Raw genomic sequence first — 19,183 nt, forward strand, 5'->3', positions numbered from 1 at the left:
GGCGTGAAAACGTCCGATATACGGTAACGTGCGGTACGTTCCATTTACCTATTGTGACAATGAGCTCTTAAGTCGTAAACTGTTCCGGCAGTCTGTGACTCGCTATGTTTCCCTAGTTACAGCGGACGTTGACGACACGCTACACCTGTAATGACTTCTCTGGTAGGGAAAAGGGAGTTGTTCTGTTTTCAGCGCTACAGACACTTGTCTGCAGATCACAAAAACTGCACAACCGTTCTTCCGCTATGGTATTTTGTGTCGCTGTCTGAGGTGTTACCAACTGTCGAATGTCTTTCTGTGATGATTTAATTTCTGAGTGACTTTTGATAACTATTTCTTGTATTTAGCCAAGTTCAACTGTGTGTCGTTATTTTTGTGTGTTTTAGTAGTACAGCCAGTCACAGGCCAACTGTACAGGGATTCTATACGGAGGTAGTAATGCGCTGCCGCAGCCCTTATACGTCACTCACCAGCCATCAGATTCTACATCTGTACTTCGCGGACGGTACTTCTAGCATCACTGTCTTGCTCCCCCCCGCCCCCTTCCCTTCACCTGTTCCACTCACGAATGGCGCATGTGAAGAATGAGTGTGGGTAGGGCTTCGTACGATGAATCTGCCGTGCCATCGCTACACTGTACAACTTCGACATCGAGGGTACGGAGCGGCCTTCAGTTTGCCTCTGTGCGATGTGGGTAGGCTTACAACATAACTCACGTCATCATAATTTTCGACACTTTTCAGCACGATCTAAATAAACTCTCTGAAGCATTTGTCGCAGCGCTAAGCCGCCTTATCCGAGCCCCCTACGAGGAGTTCACAGACAGGAACTTCCAAACCGACGTGTGGCCCCTGGGTGTGAGGCAACCCCGCCAACTAGGCAGCAAGTTGGCTTGCCTTCCCCTCAGCAGAGGCAGGCAGCGCTTGTGAGATGGCGTCTAATTAAAGTGTTCGATCCCGTTGTTGTTGTTGTTGTTTTTGTTGTTGTTGTGGTTGTTGTGGTCTTCAGTTAGAAGGCCAGCTCTTCACTCTAGCCTGTCCTGTGCAAGTCTCTTCAATTCCACATAACTACTGCACCTTACATCCACTTCAACCTTCCTAGTCATGCCTAGCTTTCCCGCCTACAAGTTTTACCCCTTACATTTCTGTCCATGACCACACTGATGCTTCCTTAATGCCTCAGGATGTGTGCTATGCAGCAGTCGATCCTTCTGCTTAAAATATACCACGAATTTCCTTCCATCCCAATTCGAATCAGTAACTCCTCACTAAGCATTCCATGTGCTAGAGAATAATGCTGAAGGTTAGATCGCCACAATGTTTCAAGTACTTCTATTCTCTTTTTGTCTGAACTGATCATCGTCCACATACAAGGCTATACGCGAAGCAACTTTAGAAGAGAGTTCCTAATACTTAAATTTACATCGTACGTTAAAATGTTTTCTTTTTCAGAAAACTTTTCTCGCCACTCTACATTTCCACTTTGGCCATCATCAGTCATTTTGCTCCCTGAACAGCAAAACTGATCCACTACTTTTACTTTCTCATTTCCTTATCTAGTTCCCTCAGCATTGCCTGATTTAATTCGACTGCATTCCATTACACATGCTTTACTTTTGTTCTTCTTCTTGCAACCCCTTTTCAAATTACTATACATTCCAAGTTTGTTTGCGTGGCCATCGTCCGCAGCAAACACTGGAATACTTGTTTTGTAAAGAAAACTGACTTTTCTTGCTGCAACTTAATTTATTTTTTTCCAGACGAGGGTCGCTTTTTTCTTGCTCTAGGGCATCTTGAGTGTGATTTATAACGATACAGTTTCGTTATTTATAGATTATCAAACCGTTCACGTAACATTTTTTTATGTAATTAAGTAATTAGTTATAGTTTCCTGTGATTCTTCGTTTCCTCTCATCTGGTCTGGAGATCGCACTACCTCTTTATTTTTGCATTGCGAACTTTTTCACTCTGTTCACCATGTTTGTCCTTTTTTTGTGGTGTGTTATTATTCCTTTGCCACTAGATATAGCTGTTTGTTCGAATAGTGAACTTTTAACAACGTAAATATTGTAACTTGATTATGTGTTTCCTCCTCGTTGGTTTGTTTACACAACTTAATGAAGTTTATGTTCAAAACCATGATGTTTCTCTCTCTCTCTCTTTCCCTCTCTGTCTCTCTCTCTCTCACGCACGCACACACACACACACACACACACACACACACACACACACACACACACACACACACACACAGATATAAACATCATGAATAGGTTTTGAAAATATACTTCGTTAAGTTGGCAACACGCAGGTAAACAAACCAAAGAGGGGGAAACACATAATGAAGTTACAATATTTACGTTCTTAAAAGCACAGGGTTCGAACAAATAGTTATATGTAGTGGCAAAAGAATAACAGTACACCACTAAGAAGGAGAAACATGGTGGAGAGTGTGAGAAAGTTCGGAATACAAAATTGTGGTTATATTTCGAAAATAAAGTAGTAGTGCAGCCTCCATACCGGATGAGAAGAAACGCAAATCCCAGAAAACTATAATTACTCAATTACATAAAAAATGCGACGTTTGATAATCTAAAAATAATAAAACTGTACCTTTATAAATCCCACTGAAGATGCTCTAGAGCAAGAAAAAGGCGAAACGCGTCCGAGAGAAATAAATGAAGTGGCACCAAGAAAAGTCGGTTTTATTTACAAAACACGTATAACTGTATATTCCATTTAACTTCCGTTGCCATCTTCGACAGAACTTCAATCTGAACGGCGAACTTCAAATGGTTTACTTATTCTTCGTGAGTTCTACGTTCCTCTCCAATTGTCGCCTCGGTTTCGTTTAGCGTTCGTTCGACGTACAGATTGCTTGACACCAGGGAGACTCTAGAACGCCGCGTTATTCCCTGCCCCCTCTACTTTTCCATCGACTTGAGAGGCGGTGCTGTGTGCCGGAGCGGCCAGCACTCTGGACGCCGTGTCGTGGCGCCGGCGCTGCGGCGGAGCTGCGGCGGCTGCTCGCACGGGGGCACCCGGTGGCCAGGGGCGGCGCCTGCGAGCTGCGCGCGCCGTCGGGCACGGGACGAACTGGCAGACACTGGAAGATACCGAGGTGCTTTCCAAGCGCGTCTTTTGGAAACGGTTTTCATCTACATCTACATTTATACTCTGCAAGCCACCCAACGGTGTGTGGCGGAGGGCACTTTCCGTGCCACTGTCATTACCTCCCTTTCCTATTCCACACGCGTACGGTTCGCGGGAAGAACGACTGCCGGAAAGACTCCGTGCGCGCTCGAATCTCTCTAATTTTACATTCGTGGTCTCCTCGGAAGCTATAAGTGGGGGGAAGCAATATACTCGATACCTCATCCAGAAATGCACCCTTTCGAAACCTGGCGAGCAAGCTACACCGCGATGCAGAGCGCCTCTCTTGCAGAGTCTGCCACTCGAGTTTCCTAAACGCTATCACGGTTACCAAATAACCCTGTGATGAAACGCGCCGCTCTTCTTTGGATCTTCTATATCTCCACCGCCAACCCGATCTGGTACGGATCCCACACTGATGAGCAATACTCAAGTATAGGTCGAACGAGTGTTTTCTAAGCCACCTCCCTTGTTGATGGTTTACATTTTCTAACGACTCTCCCAATGAATCTCGACCAGGCACCCGCCTTACCAACAATTAATTTTATATGATCATTCCACTTCAAATCGTTCCGCACGCATACTCCCAGATATTTTACAGAAGTAACTGCTACCAGTGTTTGTTCCGCCATCATATAATCATACAATAAAGGATCCTTCTTTCTATGTATTTGCAATACATTACATTTGTCTATGTTAAGGGTCAGTTGCCACTCCCTGCACCAAGTGCCTATCCGCTGCAGATCTTCCTGCATTTCGCTACAATTTTCTAATGCTGCAACTTCTCTGTATACTACAGCAACATCCGCGAAAAGCCCCATGGAACTTCCAACACTATCTACTAGGTCATTTATATATATTGTGAAAAGCAATGGTCCCATAACACTCCCTTGTGGCACGCCAGAGGTTACTTTAACGTCTGTGGACGTCTCTCCATTGAGAACAACATGCTGTGTTCTGTTTGCTAAAATCTCTTCAATCCAGCCACACAGCTGGTCTGATATTCCGTAGGCTCTTACTTTGTTTATCAGGCGACAGTGCGGAACTGTATCGAACGCCTTCCGGAAGTCAAGAAAAATAGCATCTACCTGGGAGCCTGTATCTAATATTTTCATGAACAAATACAGCGAGTTGGGTGTCACACGATTGCTGTTTCCGGAATCCATGTTGATTCCTACAGAGTAGATTCTGGGTTTCCAGAAATGACATGATACGCGAGCAAAAAACATGTTCTAAAATTCTACAACAGATCGATGTCAGAGATATAGGCCTATAGTTTTGCGCATCTGCTCGACGACCCTTCTTGAAGACTGGGACTACCTGTGCTCTTTTCCAATCATTTGGAACCTTCCGTTCCTCTAGAGACTTGCAGTACACGGCTGTTAGAAGGGGGGCAAGTTCTTTCGCGTACTCTGTGTAGAGTCGAATTGGTATCCCGTCAGGTCCAGTGGACTTTCTTCTGTTGAGTGATTCCAGTTGCTTTTCTATTCCTTGGACACTTATTTCGATGTCAGCCATTTTTTCGTCTGTGCGAGGATTTAGAGAAGGAACTGCAGTGCAGTCTTCCTCTGTGAAACAGCTTTGGAAAAAGGTGTTTAGTATTTCAGCTTTACGCGTGTCATCCTCTGTTTCAATGCTATCATCATCCCAGAATGTCTGGATATGCTGTTTCGATCCACTTACTGATTTGACGTAAGACCAGAACTTCCTAGGATTTTCTGTCAAGTCGGTACATAGAATTTTACTTTCGAATTCACTGAACGCTTCACACATAGCCCTCCTTACGCTAACTTTGACATCGTTTAGCTTCTGTTTGTCTGAGGGGTTTTGGCTGCGTTTAAACTTGCAGTGAAGCTCTCTTTGCTTTCGCAGTAGTTTCCTAACTTTGTTGTTGAACCACGGTGGGTTTTTCCCGTCCCTCACAGTTTTACTCGGCACGTACCTGTCTAAAACGCATTTTACGATTGCCTTGAACTTTTTCCATAAACACTCGACATTGTCAGTGTCGGAACAGAAATTTTCGTTTTGATCTGTTAGGTAGTCTGAAATCTGCCTCGTATTACTCTTGCTAAACAGATAAACCTTGCTCCCTTTTTTTATATTCCTACTAACTTCCATATTCAGGGATGCTGCAACAGCCTTATGATCACTGATTCCCTGTTCTGCGCTTACAGAGTCGAAAAGTTCGGGTCTGTTTGTTGTCAGTACGCCCAAGTTATTATCTGCACGAGTCGGTTCTCTGTTTAATTGCTCGAGGTAATTTTCGGATAGTGGCGTTGTCACCCGCCTCCGTGGCTGAGGTCCTAACGTACGCTTGTGAGGGAAAAAAATTTGCACCGCCCTCATTTGGCCGACAATTTCCTGGTTTAAGTACGAAACCTCTCCGCAATGCCTCACGAAGTGAGGGCGTGTGGCGCATCATCATCATCAACAACAACAACAAGCAGACACAATACATACATGTTGTACTACAAGTATTGTAATGGAGCACGTTGCAAATAAAAGAAAATAAAGCGGGGACGTTGTCTGCTGACATGCTCCAGAAGGTCGCACACTTCCGCAGAAAGCCGGCAGCGTGCGTCGGACGCGTGGGCTGTCGGCCGAGTATCTGCTGAGCGGCACAGAAGGGCCGGTCGCCAGAGAGTCGGCCTGTCTTGCGTCTCTTTCAAAAGATACGCTGTGCATATCTCTGGTTCTTGCAGAGACCGACAACCCACGTAAAGTTAAGAAATGGCGGCGCAAATAGCATTCCCTTTTTCGTTTTCACTCAACTGTCTGATCAAGTCGAGAGATGAATGGCAACTTCTACCAGTGAACTTTGCTGACCACTTAGATATTTAATTCTGAGACAAAATTAACTCACGTTAAAGAAATAATTCGATACAATTTAAGTTTTATGAGAAATTAGTCCTAATAAATATATAGCGTTTAGTATAATTAAAATCAGCATTTAAGTGCAATCCGTACTAAAAAATTGTATGTGAAATCGTCCTGTTTGTCTTTGAACATGCTACTCTCCAAAACTACTAGACGGATTTTTATGGGGTTTTCACTGTTAACTTCAACGCAGCACACAAAATATTAATATAACTTATAAAATGTATGTAAGCATGTATGTGTATACGTGTGAATACAGGGTGTTACAAAAAGGTACGGCCAAACTTTCAGGAAACATTCCTCACACACAAAGTAAGAAAATATGTTATGTGGACATGTGTCCGGAAACGCTTACTTTCCATGTTAGAGCTCATTTTATTAGTTCTCTTCAAATCACATTAATCATGGAATGGAAACAAACAGCAACAGAACGTACCAGCGTGACTTCAAACACTTTGTTACAGGAAATGTTCAAAATGTCCTCCGTCAGCGAGGATACATGCATCCACCCTCCGTCGCATGGAATCCCTGATGCGCTGATGCAGCCCTGGAGAATGGCGTATTGTATCACAGCCGTCCACAATACGAGCACGAAGAGTCTCTACATTTGGTAGCGGGGTTGCGTAGACAAGAGCTTTCAAATGCCCCCATAAATGAAAGTCAAGAGGGTTGAGGTCAGGAGAGCGTGGAGGCCATGGAATTGGTCCGCGTCTACCAATCCATCGGTACCGAATCTATTGTTGAGAAGCGTACCAACACTTCGACTGAAATGTGCAGGAGCTCCATCGTGCATGAACCACGTGTTGTGTCGTACTTGTAAAGGCACAAGTTCTAGCAGCACAGGTAGAGTATCCCGTATGAAATCATGATAACGTGCTCCATTGAGCGTAGGTGGAAGAACATGGGGCCCAATCAAGACATAACCAACAATGCTTGCCCTCAGAAAATCTGTGTTGATGACGTGATTGCACAACTGTGTGCGGATTCTCGTCAGCCCACGGATGTTGACTGAAAATTTACAATTTGCTCACGTTGGAATGAAGCCTCATCCGTAAAGAGAACATTTGCACTGAAATGAGAATTGACACATTGTTGGATGAACTATTCGCAGAAGTGTACCCGTGGAGGCCAATCAGCTGCTATCAGCTGCTGATAGTACCTGCACACGCTGTACATGGTACGGAAACAACCGGTTCTCCCGTAGCACTCTCCATACAGTGACGTGGTCAACGTTACCTTGTACAGCAGCAACTTCTCTGACGTTGACATTAGGGTTATCGTCAACTGCGCGAAGAATTGCTTCGTCCATTGCAGGTGCGTGCGTACTAGGTCTTCCCCAGTCGCGAGTCACAGGCTGGAATGTTCCGTGCTCCCTAAGACGCCGATCAATTGCTTCGAACGTCTTCCTGTCGGGACACCCTCGTTCTGCAAATCTGTCTCAATATAAACGTACCGCGCCACGGCTATTGCCCCGTGCTAATCCATACATCAAATGGGCATCTGCCAACTCCGCATTTGTAAACATTGCACTGACCGCAAAACCACGTTGAACACTAACCTGTTGATGCTACGTACTGATGTGCTTGATGCTAGTACTGTAGAGCAATGAGTCGCATGTCAACACAAGCACCGAAGTCAACATTACCTTCCTTCAATTGGGCCAACTGGCGGTGAATCGAGGAAGTACAGTACATACTGACGAAACTAAAATGAGCTCTGACATGGAAATTAAGCGTTTCCGGACACATGTCCACATAACATCTTTTCTTTATTTGTGTGCGAGGAATGTTTCCTGAAAGTTTGGCCGTACCTTTTTGTAACACCCTGTATATGTATTAATGTTTCTAGAATGTAGAGTACTAGTAGAAAAGGTCGAGAGCACCCGAAGATAAGAGTTCGTGTGGAACAGCGGAACCACATTAACTGATTAATAGCTGATTACGTGGCTGGGACGCAGTGTGCACGAAAGCTCAACAGCAGCCTCCTTCGCATGACCGGACAAGTCAGTGTTACACGACGCTCTGTCGATGCTGAGCCATCATACGAAGTCGAAAGATGTAACCAAGTACCAGGGTAGGGCGTCGGCGTGCGAGTGGCGGAACGGCCGGTCCCCGGGAGGCGGGTCTGTCGTCTGGTGGCGCTGCGGCTCGAGCAGGGCTGGCTGCTTCAGCAATGAGGCGGAGAGGAGAGGAGAGGAGGGGAGAGGAGGGGAGAGGAGAGGAGAGGAGAGGAGAGGAGGGGAGAGGAGAGGAGAGGAGAGGAGAGGAGGGGAGAGGAGAGGAGAGGAGAGGAGGGGAGAGGAGGGGAGAGGAGAGGAGAGGAGAGGAGAGGAGAGGAGAGGAGGGGAGAGGAGAGGAGAGGAGAGGAGGGGAGAGGAGAGGAGAGGAGAGGAGAGGAGAAGAGAGGAGAGGAGGGGGCCGCTCACAGCTCAGACAGAGTACTGGACGACACTGTGCGACCAGAGCGCGGAATGACCGCCGTACTGTCTGCGCGGCCGTAACGCACAGAAAAGCGTGCACAGTCTCGGCGCGCCGATGTAGCACTGAAACGGGCGTGCGCCGACGGTTCGTTCGACTCCGTCTTCTGCGAGCCGGTCTGGTGGCACTCATGCCATTGCGTCAGTTTCCATTGATCAGAAACCACCAGCGGTTCGGACAAGCCGCACTCCAACTCGTACTGCAACGATGGCCGCCGTGGTGTACGCAGCCGGGCAGACTGTACTGTCGAGCAGCATAGCCGACGAATGCCGAGTGTCACGCTTTGGAGCACCGTTGTCCGTAAGAAGCGACCTCGCCACCTACGTCTTGAGGGCGACCTGAACAGCTAGCGCCGTATCGGGGAGGTTTTACAGCCCGAGGCACTGCCGCCCCTGCAGGCCGTTTCAAATGCCATATATCGGCAGGACAACACCCGGCCGCATACGGCGATGAATGACGGGTACCACTCCTTCCCCAGCCTGCCCGTTTGGCTGACACCCTTCCAACATGTCTGGGATTCGGTCGGCCGGCAACTACTTCATTCGGGTCCTCCTGCAACCACAGTTGATGCTCAGTGGACGCGCCTACAAACCGCGAGGCAGAGTATTCCAAAGCAGCATATTCAGGAGCTCTTTGATTCCGTGCCGCGGCATCTAGCGGCTCTGATTGCAGCACGCTACTCTGTACTTAATTCCTACCGTCGCAGTGCATGTACAAGTCTTTAAATGCTAATCATTTGTGTAGAGTCATGTCCCTAATCGGAGGAATGAAATTCACTGTGATCACATCTCTCGCTCTCTGTGTTCCATTTTTTCTAAACAATAGTGTGTGTATATATGTTCAGGATCTCGTCCGAAACCACTGGACCGACTTCTACTAAACTTGGTACACACATCACTTACTGTCTTAAATTTATTGGTTCTTTCTCTATTCGGCACACATTTAGCAGACAGTATGCACACATGCTGTCGAATGTACCTACAGAGTTGTATTACTGCAGGACACACAGTTCTGGAGGTACGGGGGAAGGACGAGATTGACTGAGAGAGTGGGAGCAGGAGAAGGACGGAGAAAGGGGAGAGCAGAAGATAGAGAGAGGGAAAACAGGAGACGGACATGACGAGATGTACAGAGGGGGACGAGCAGGTGGGCAGTGAGAGACAGAGTAGTAGACGGACAGAGAGAAAGAGACAGAGAGACACAGAGAGAGAGAGAGAGAGAGAGAGAGAGAGGAGAGAGAGACGGACAGAGAGTGGGGGTGCAGGAGGGGGACAGAGAGGGGAGGGGGAGGTAGCCTAGTACAACCGAAACAAATCCATACCGAGCGAGGTGGCGCAATAGTCGGCACACCAGACCCGTATTCGGGAGGATTTGGGTTTTCGATCATTTCCCTAAATCGCTTCAGAGAAATGCTGGAGTGGCTCCTTGTCTAATGATCCCATTGTTGACGGAATCCTGAACACTAACCTCGTACTCCTACTCCTCCTGCAAACCAGCGAAAAGCCGGGTACTCGGGTACCTGTTAAAGGCGGTCGGTTTGTCTGTAGCTGCACAGCCGGATACTTGGGTAGCTGTTAAAGGCGGGGCCGGCCGAAGTGGCCGTGCGGTTAAAGGCGCTGCAGTCTGGAACCGCAAGACCGCTACGGTCGCAGGTTCGAATCCTGCTTCGGGCATGGATGTTTGTGATGTCCTTAGGTTAGTTAGGTTTAACTAGTTCTAAGTTCTAGGGGACTAATGACCTCAGCAGTTGAGTCCCATAGTGCTCAGAGCCATTTTTTTGTTAAAGGCGGTCGGTTCATCTGTAGCTGCACAGCCGGATACTCGGGTAGCTGTTCAAGGTGGTAGGTTCGTCTGTAGCTGCACAGCCGGATACTCGGCTAGCTGTTAAAGGCGGTCGGTTCGTCTGTAGCTGCACAGCCGCATGCTCGGGTAGTTGTTAAAGGCGGTCGGTTCGTCTGTAGCTGCACAGCCGGATACTCGGGTAGCTGTTAAAGGCGGTCGGTTCGTCTGAAGCTGCAAATTTTGAGCGAGACTTTAACTTTGTCCGGTAGCTAGGCTGCCGCTGAAGTGACAGCGATAAACTGTTGTCTTTAAATAAACAAGAGAACAAGTATTTTGTGCTACTCAGTTCCATTGGTGAAATCCAAGTTCAGCTACTCAAATTTACCTGGAACACATCTAGTGGGTCTCCTACGACACTGGACAGTTGAGACGGTCATAAAAGGAACTGTCTGTGTGTGTGTGTGGTCTTTAGACAAAATCTGACGAGTTAAACTTCAGGTAAATCCAATCACGCATTCAAGTTCCCCTCCCGAGGAAGAACTACAGTTGTTAACAGGGATTTGTAGGTCACGGACTCCAGCTTTTGTACACGTTGTAAATAACAATCTGCTTCGTCAATTTTATCCGTGTTATCTGCAGGATTCCAGGGGGAGTATTCTAAAGCTGTCTCTAAATCAACAAATGCTATGAACGTAGGCTCGGCTTTCCTTAATCATCTTGTAAGTCGTAGAATCAGTACCGCCTCTCGTGTTCCCAGATTTCTTCGGAGCGCAAACTGATCGTTTCTTCCAGTATTTCCATTCCTCTGTAAATAATTCGTGCAGTATTTTGTAAGTTGACTTACTCATGCGGTAGTTCGGTAATATTCACGCCTGTCAGAGCCAGCTTTAATTAGAATAGGATTTATTACACTCGTCTTGACATCGGGGGTATTTCGTCCTTCTCGTGCACTTGGCACACTACGTGGAATCATTTTGCCATCGCGGACACTGCAGAGCATCTCAAGCTGCCAAGGACCTCAGTAGTTCCCGGGGACTGTGCTCTGTCAGACCCCTCCAACAGCACCACGCCTCCCAGGGGCCGCCTCCCTCCCAGAGCCCCCGGACCCCGGCTGCGCCTGCGGTTCGCGGCCCCCCGCGCTGCTGCGGCGCGGCGACGCACCTGCAGGCCGAAGCGCACGGCCTCCCAGGGCGGCACGGGCTGCTCGCCCCTGGCGCGCGCCCCCAGCAGGTCCCAGCCGCGTGTCAGCTCCGACACGTAGCGCACCAGCGGCTCCGGGTTCAGCTGCAAGGCGAGCACAGTACAGCACACTCAAACATGTCGTAACTGTAAACACAGGTCACTTACACCACTGGCCATTAAAACTGCTACACCAAGAAGAGATGCAGATGATAAACCGGTGTTCATTGGACAAATATATTCTACTAGAACTGACATGTGATTACATTTTCACGCAATTTGGGTGCATAGATCCTGAGAAATCAGTACCCAGAACAACCAACTCTGGCCGTATTAACGGTCTTGATACGCCTGGGCATTGAGTCAAACGGAGCTTGGATGGCGTGTACAGGTACAGCTGCACATGCAGCTTCAACACGATATCACAGTTCATCAAAAGTAGTGACTGGCGTGTTGTGACGAGCCAGGTGCTCGGCCACCATTGACCAGAGGTTTTCAATTGGTGAGAGATCTGGAGAATGTGCTGACCAGGGCAGCAGTCGAACACTATCTGTATCCAGAAAAGCCCGTACAGGACCTGCAACATGCGGTCGTGCATTATCCTGCTGAAATGTAGGGTTTCGCAGGGGTCCACTGTTCAAAGTGCCGTCAATGCGAACAAGAGGCGACCGAGACGTGTAACCAATGGCACCCCATACCATCACGCCGGGTGATACGCCAGTATGGCGATGACGAATACACGCTTCCAATGTGCGTTCACCGCGATGTCGCCAAACACGGATGCGACCATCATGATGTTGTAAACAGAACCTGGACTCATCCGAAAAAGAGACCTTTGGAGAAAAGAAAGCCACCTGTATGAATATCAAGAGTTCAGATGGAAACGCAGTTCTAACCGAAGAAGGGAAAGCAGAAGGGTGGAAGGAGTATATAGAGGGTCTATACAAGGGCGATGTTCTTTAGTACAATATTGTGGAAATGGAAGAGAATGTAGATGAAGATGAAATAGGACATATGAAACTGCGTGAAGAGTTTGGCAGAGCATTGAAAGACCTAAGTCGAAACAAGGCCCCGGGAGTAGACATTCCATTAGAACTATCGACAGCCTTGGGAGAGCCAGGCCTAACAAAACTCTACCATCTGGTGAGCAAGATGTATGAGACAGGCGAAATACCCTCAGACTTCAAGAAGAATATAATAATTCCAATGCCAAAGAAAGCAGGTGTTCCCACATGTGAAAATTGTATATTGAGCAAGCAGTAAAGGAAACAAAAGGAAAATTCGGAGTAGGTATTAAAATCCATGGAGAAGAAATAAAAACTTTGAGGTTCGCCGATGAAATTGTAATTCTGTCAGAGACAGCAAAGGACTTGGAAGAGCAGTTGAACGGAATGGACAGTGTCTTGAAAGGAGGGTATAAGATGAACATCAAATAAAGCAAAACGAGGATAATGGAATGTAGCCGAATTAAGTCGGGTGATGCTGAGAGAATTACATTAAGAAATGATACACTTAAAGTAGTAAAGGCGTTTCGCTATTTGGGGAGCAAAATAACTGATGATGGTCGAAGTAGAGAGGATATAAAATGTAGACTGGCAATGGCAAGGGAAGCGTTTCTGAAGAAGAGAAATTTGTTAACATCGAGTATTGATTTAAGTGTCAGGAAGTCGTTTCTGCAAGTATTTGTATGGAGTGTAGCCATGTATGGAAGTGAAACATGGACGATAAATAGTTTGGACAAGTAGAGAATAGAAGCTTTCGAAATGTGGTGCTACAGAAGAATGCTGAAGATCAGATGGGTAGATCACGTAACTAATGAGAATAGAATAGGGGAGAAGAGGAATTTATGGCTCAACTTGACAAGAAGAAGGGACCGGTTGGTAGGGCATGTTCTGAGGCATCAAATGATCACAAATTTAGCGTTGGAGGGCAGCGTGGAGGGTAAAAATCGTATAGGGAGACCAAGAGATGAATACATTAAGCAGATTCAGAAGGATGTAGGTTGCAGTAATTACTGGGAGTTGAAGCAGCTTGCTCAAGATAGAGTAGCATGGAGAGCTGCATCAAACCAGTCTCTGGACTGAAGACCGCAACAACAAGAAATTGTGAGTTTAAATGCTGAAGTAATATATCTATTGTTTTCAAACACAGCACATGATCGACATATTTCAACCAGTACTTATTTTTGCAATTCAGTATGTCTTTGTATAAGAAAATTTGTTCGAAATTATGGTCTATGAAAATTTCACGTTCCACAGGACCAAGAAGTGAATCCACAGCTTTGTTTACCTTCGTTTTTCAATTAATGTAATTATTTTTATATTTTGAAAAGAAATGTTTTCCTATGTAAACACTTTCATTTTTGTTTCTACTGTACACGTAATATCTGTGAAAGTTTCAAATCACGTTTATCTGTGTCTGCGAAATACCTCGTGTAAGGAGGAGGAATGCGTGCCATCACGTTTCCGACTTTGATAAAGGTCGGATTGTAGCCTATCGCGATTACGGCATCTTATCCGCATGGCTGTAACGGATCGTGGAGCCACGTCTCGATCCCTGAGTCAACTGATGGGGACGTTCGCAAGGCAACAACCGTCTGCACGAACAGTTCGACGACGTTTGCAGCAGCACGGACTATCAGCTCGGAGACCATGGCTGCGGTCACCTTTGACGCTGCATCACAGACAGGACTGCCTACTATGGTGTACTCGACGAAGAACCTGGGTGCACGAATGGCAAAACGTCATTTTTTCGGATGAATCCAGGTTCTGTTTATAGCATCATGATGGTCGCATTCGTGTTTGGCGACATCGCCGTGAACGTACATTGGAAGTATGTATTCGTCATCGCCATACTGGCGTATCACCCGGCGTGATGGTATGGAGTGCCATTTGTTACACGTCTCGGTCACGTCTTGTTCGCATTGACGGCACTTTGAACAGTGGACGTTACATTTCAGATGTGTTACGACCCGCGGCTCTACCCTTCATTCGATCCCTGCGAAACCCTACATTTCAGCGGGATAATGCACGACCGCATGTTGCAGGTCCTGTATGGGCCTTTCTGGATACAGAAAATGTTCGACTGCTGCCCTGGCCAGCACATTCTCCAGATCTCTCAGCAACTGAAAACGTCTGGTCAATGGTGGCCGAGCAACTAACTCGTCACAACACGCCAGTCACTACTCTTGATGAACTGTGGTATCGTGTTGAAGCTGCATGGGCAGCTGTTCCTGTACACACCATCCAAGCTCTGTTTGACTCAATGCGCAGACGTATCAAGGCCGTTATTACGGTTAGAGGTGGTTGTTCTGGGTACTGATTTCTCAGGGTCTATGCACCCAAATTGCGAGAAAATGTAATCACATGTTAGTTCTAGTATAATACATTGCCCAATGAATTTTCACTCTATTTCTAGACAGTCCACCACATACGGTTTTTAGGGGACTCTAGTAAGACTCGGATCGCATATGTAAAGATAGCCATCGTTATGAGGTAATGCCCGAATAGGTATGCAACACACCCAAGGTAGAGTTAACGTGGGTACAATCTTGACTGAACAAAGCTACATGCAATACTACCGCAGTCCGCTGTTAGTCCCGGTAGCCTACGGTAGGCTACGGTAGCCTGCGCGGCACGCACCTGTCGCACGCCCGGCGTCTCCTGCCCGGGCGGCGGCGGGAAGGCGCTCAGCAACGTGACGCGGTGGCCCCTGCGCGCCAGCTGCCGGCCCAGCGCCAGGAAGGGCGCCGTGTGGGACCGCGTGCCGCCCAGCGTCGCCATCAGCACCTCCGCCCCCGCGGGCGTGGGCGGCAGCCGCGGCTGCTCCCAGCACCGGCCGCCCGCCGCCAGCCACAGCCACAGCCACGACCACACCTGCGGCACAGTTCAAAAAATGGTTCAAATGGCTCTGAGCACTATGGGACTCAACTTCTGAGGTCATTAGTCCCCTAGAACTTAGAACTACTTAAGGGGCTCCGGAAAGGCTCAAAACCATGAAAAGTTCAATTTTTACTTTTTTGCGTTTTCTGAATCTGCAGACCATTACCTTTTAATAGATATATAATTTATTCAATTCCGAAGACTACAACTATTTTTAATTTTTTTTTTGAAATGTGTTCTACATGGGCGTGACCCACTGTGGCGCTGTTAAACTGCTGTCAAATGGTGTTATTATTAACGTCCGTGTTCATCAGGTACATTTTAGTGATGTGAGATAAAGTACGTGTTGTGGCTAACCTGTGATGGTTCAATATATATCGCTGGTGTGATTGTCGATTGTTTCATGTTTATTTACTCTGACGTTATCTCGAAAATATTCGTAATTCTGTTTCTTGAGTCTCTGTTTTATTGAAGTATAATAATGAGTAAAAGTAAAGTTATTAGAAATCCTCTGAAGGCTTTTAAGAAAAGGAGAAATGTTGGAAAGCCAAAGGTATGTGTTATTACTGTAAACAATAAAGACGGTAACCAAGTGAGTGTACCTAACCTCTCAAGTACACCTGCCCATAGCAGTCAAAGTGGGAAAGAAAACACTTCACAGAAGAAGCTTGGTTCAATGAGTGAAAACTATGAATGTTTTATGGGCGAATCGGATGTGAATGAAATATTTGATATGTCGGTTCTCAAAGGAATTTTTTCAAACTGTGTAAGATGTATTCATTGTAGTGAAGTTGGTCTGGAACTCTCCATAATAAAGCACGTAGGACTTGCTAGTGAAATACAACTGAAATGTGATAAGTGTTCATACATGACCACCTTTTGGAACAGTGTTGCAGTAACTGCAACTGAAGAAAATGGTAGCAAAATCTACGAACACAACATTAGATTTGTTTATTCCTTGCGTTCAGTTGGTAAGGGTGCTACTGCAGGTGCAATTTTCTGTGGCATCATGAATCTTCCAAATCCCCCAACCAAGTTTACGACCTATAATAAATTAATAGGGTCTAAAGTAGAAGATGTCTGTATAGAATCTATGAAGAACCCTGTGGAAGAGGCAGTAATGGAAAATAATGGTAACAGAGATTTGACTGCAGCGTTCGATGGTACCTGGCATAAACGGGGACACACATCTCTTCATGGTGTAGTATCTGCCACCAGTATGTATACAAGGAAAGTTTTAGATGTAGCGGTAATATCAAAGTATTGTAGATGTCCACAAAAATATAAAGGTACACATGAAAATAATTGCAAAGCTAACTATAGTGGCAGTAGTGGAGGAATGGAAGTGGCTGGTGTTGCCAGTATATTCCAGCGTTCTGAGGCGTGTGATAAAGTGCGATATGTTAATTACCTTGGTGACGGTGATTCTAAAAGTTTCAAACATGTTCAAGGACTGAAGCGTATGGTGATGATGTTGTAGTGCAGAAATTTGAGTGTATTGGACACGTACAGAAGCGAATGGGAACAAGACTTCGGCGACTGAAAGCTTCGTACAAAAAACAAAAACTCAGTGATGGTAAAGGGTTGGATGGGAAGGGAAGGTTAACTGACAGTGTAATTGACAAAATACAGAACTATTATGGAATGGCTATTAGGCAAAATACACAAAGTGTCGACGAAATGAAGAAGGCTGTTTGGGCTCTTTTTTTTCATACTTCTTTAACCGATGAAAATCCCCAACATAGCTTGTGTCCCAAAGAAGAAGACAGTTGGTGTAAATATAACAAAGGATTGCTAACTGGTGAAGTGTACACTCATAAGCATAGTCTGCCTCATGCAATAATGGAGGTGATAAAACCTATTTTCAGAGACTTAGCAGCACGTGAACTGTTGAAAAAGTGTATTCACGGAAAAACTCAAAACCCCAATGAAAGTGTAAATAGTGTTATATGGTCGAGAATCCCCAAGACTGTATTTGTTGGAATAGAAACACTTCACTTTGTTGTGTATGATGCTGTTACGACTTTCAATGATGGCAACATTGTAAGGTGCAAGGTATTTAGAAATATGGGAATGAAGATAGGTTCTAACATGGTACGAGCGATGCTTGCTTTAGACAAGGAACGCCTTCGGGCTGCAGACAGGGCTGTAAAGAGTCTAGAAATACAAGCAAGAGTAAACAGGAGGAGGAACAAGAGGAAGCTGCAGGAGGAGTTTGCAGAGGATGAAGATAATCCATCCTATGGACCTGGAATGCACTAAAAAGTTAATCCAATCTTTGTCGCTCGATTCCCAAAACTTTTATTTTCTCATACTAATTACATGTTTCCTAAGGATCTTCCAAACATATTTGTTTCAAACTTTCAGTAAATGTTACACAGTACCTTCTGCATAATTTAACACAGCCTTTTTCCAAAAAACTGTATATTTTTGAATATATAAATAAAAAATTGCAAAAAAAAATGTTGTGAATTTTCATTACAATTGAAAAAAAAATCATCTTTAATAACTGAACTAAAATTTTGTAAAATCCCTGTGTTAAGTTGTAGCCCATATTCCAATAAATAATCTGTAAAATGTTCAACTACCTACCTCAAATACTTTGTGAGGAAAGATGTAATTTATAAGCGTTATTTTAACATTGCAAGTATAGGGCGTTCCGGAGTCCCTTAAACCTAACTTACTTAAGGACATCGCACACGTCCATGCCCGGGGCAGGATTCGAACCTCCGGCCGTAGCGGTCTCGCGGTTCCAGACTGCAGCGCCTAGAACCACACGTGCGGCAGAGTTGTCCGAACTGTACGTGCCTGATACTACACAATCACAATATGTCCCTACAGTACAGCCTACACCACTGTTACTACGATGCTGCAGTCAGCTACCGCAGAAATCACCTGTAGTCATCCATCTGGAACGCACTGCTGGCACTTCACTGGAGACATTCGTAACAAGAAAGGGCACAGGACCTCGTAGTGCGCCACTACCTGACAAAAAGAACCGAGCACCCAGATGGTACGGTCGAATCTCACTGTTACTCCGTGCACGTGTATCCCGTCAGTGGAAATGTAAATTACACTCTAACACAAAATAACGACGCACCACGAAGGTATTATTCGAACCGGACGGACATCGGTAGATGTGGTGTACTCCTACATGTACAGACAAACTAATTATTACTACTTCAGGAAAATTGGGTGACGAATTCGAGAGCAAGAACTTTGCAAATTCAGCAAGTCAATAACGCGTTTCCCCTTACGCAAGCATTTATTCGGTTTGGCAGTGATTGAGAGAGTTATTGCACGTCCTCCTGAGGTATATCGTGCAAACTCTCTTCAATTATTGGCGAGTTAGATGGTCAAAATACCAAGTTTGTTGGACGACTCTGCCCACTAGGCTCCAAACATTCTAAATTGGGGAGATCTCCAGTGGCCTTGCTGACTAAGGTCGTAGAATTTGACAAGAATGGAGACGAGCTGTAGAAACCCCCACCGCGCGAGGGCGGGCATTATCTTGCTGAAATGTCAGCCCAGGATGTCTTGCCACGAAGAGCAAGAAAACGGAGGAGTAGAGTACCGTCGACGTACCACTTTGTTGCAAGGGTGGCGCGGATGACAACCAAAGGGGTCCTGCTATGACATCAAATGTTTCCCCAGACTATCAACTCCCGATTGTCGGCCAGGCGACAACCAGGCTTGTATCCCACTACTGCCTCGGGGATCTCCACACACGTCTTCGCTGGTTCACTGGTCGTTCCGGCTCAGTCATCACTGAAGACAATTCTACTCCAGTCAATGTGACCGAGCGAGGTGGCGCAGTGGTTAGGACACTGGACTA

General features: G+C 46.1%; 1 protein-coding gene across 1 annotated transcript in view; it reads right to left on the minus strand.

The window, feature by feature from the left end:
- Nucleotides 1-19,183, minus strand: part of LOC126424730 (uncharacterized) — a 101,717-nt gene that overhangs the window by 62,230 nt on the left and 20,304 nt on the right. The window contains exons 2-4 of the mRNA XM_050087449.1: nucleotides 15,109-15,342; nucleotides 11,450-11,572; nucleotides 2,928-3,105 (exon numbers count right to left, since the gene is read on the minus strand). Coding sequence (XP_049943406.1) covers nucleotides 2,928-3,105; nucleotides 11,450-11,572; nucleotides 15,109-15,342 — 535 coding nt within the window. The remainder of the gene's footprint in view (nucleotides 1-2,927; nucleotides 3,106-11,449; nucleotides 11,573-15,108; nucleotides 15,343-19,183) is intronic.

This window comes from Schistocerca serialis, chromosome 10 (genome assembly GCF_023864345.2).
Source record: "Schistocerca serialis cubense isolate TAMUIC-IGC-003099 chromosome 10, iqSchSeri2.2, whole genome shotgun sequence".
NCBI lineage: Eukaryota > Metazoa > Arthropoda > Insecta > Orthoptera > Acrididae > Schistocerca > Schistocerca serialis.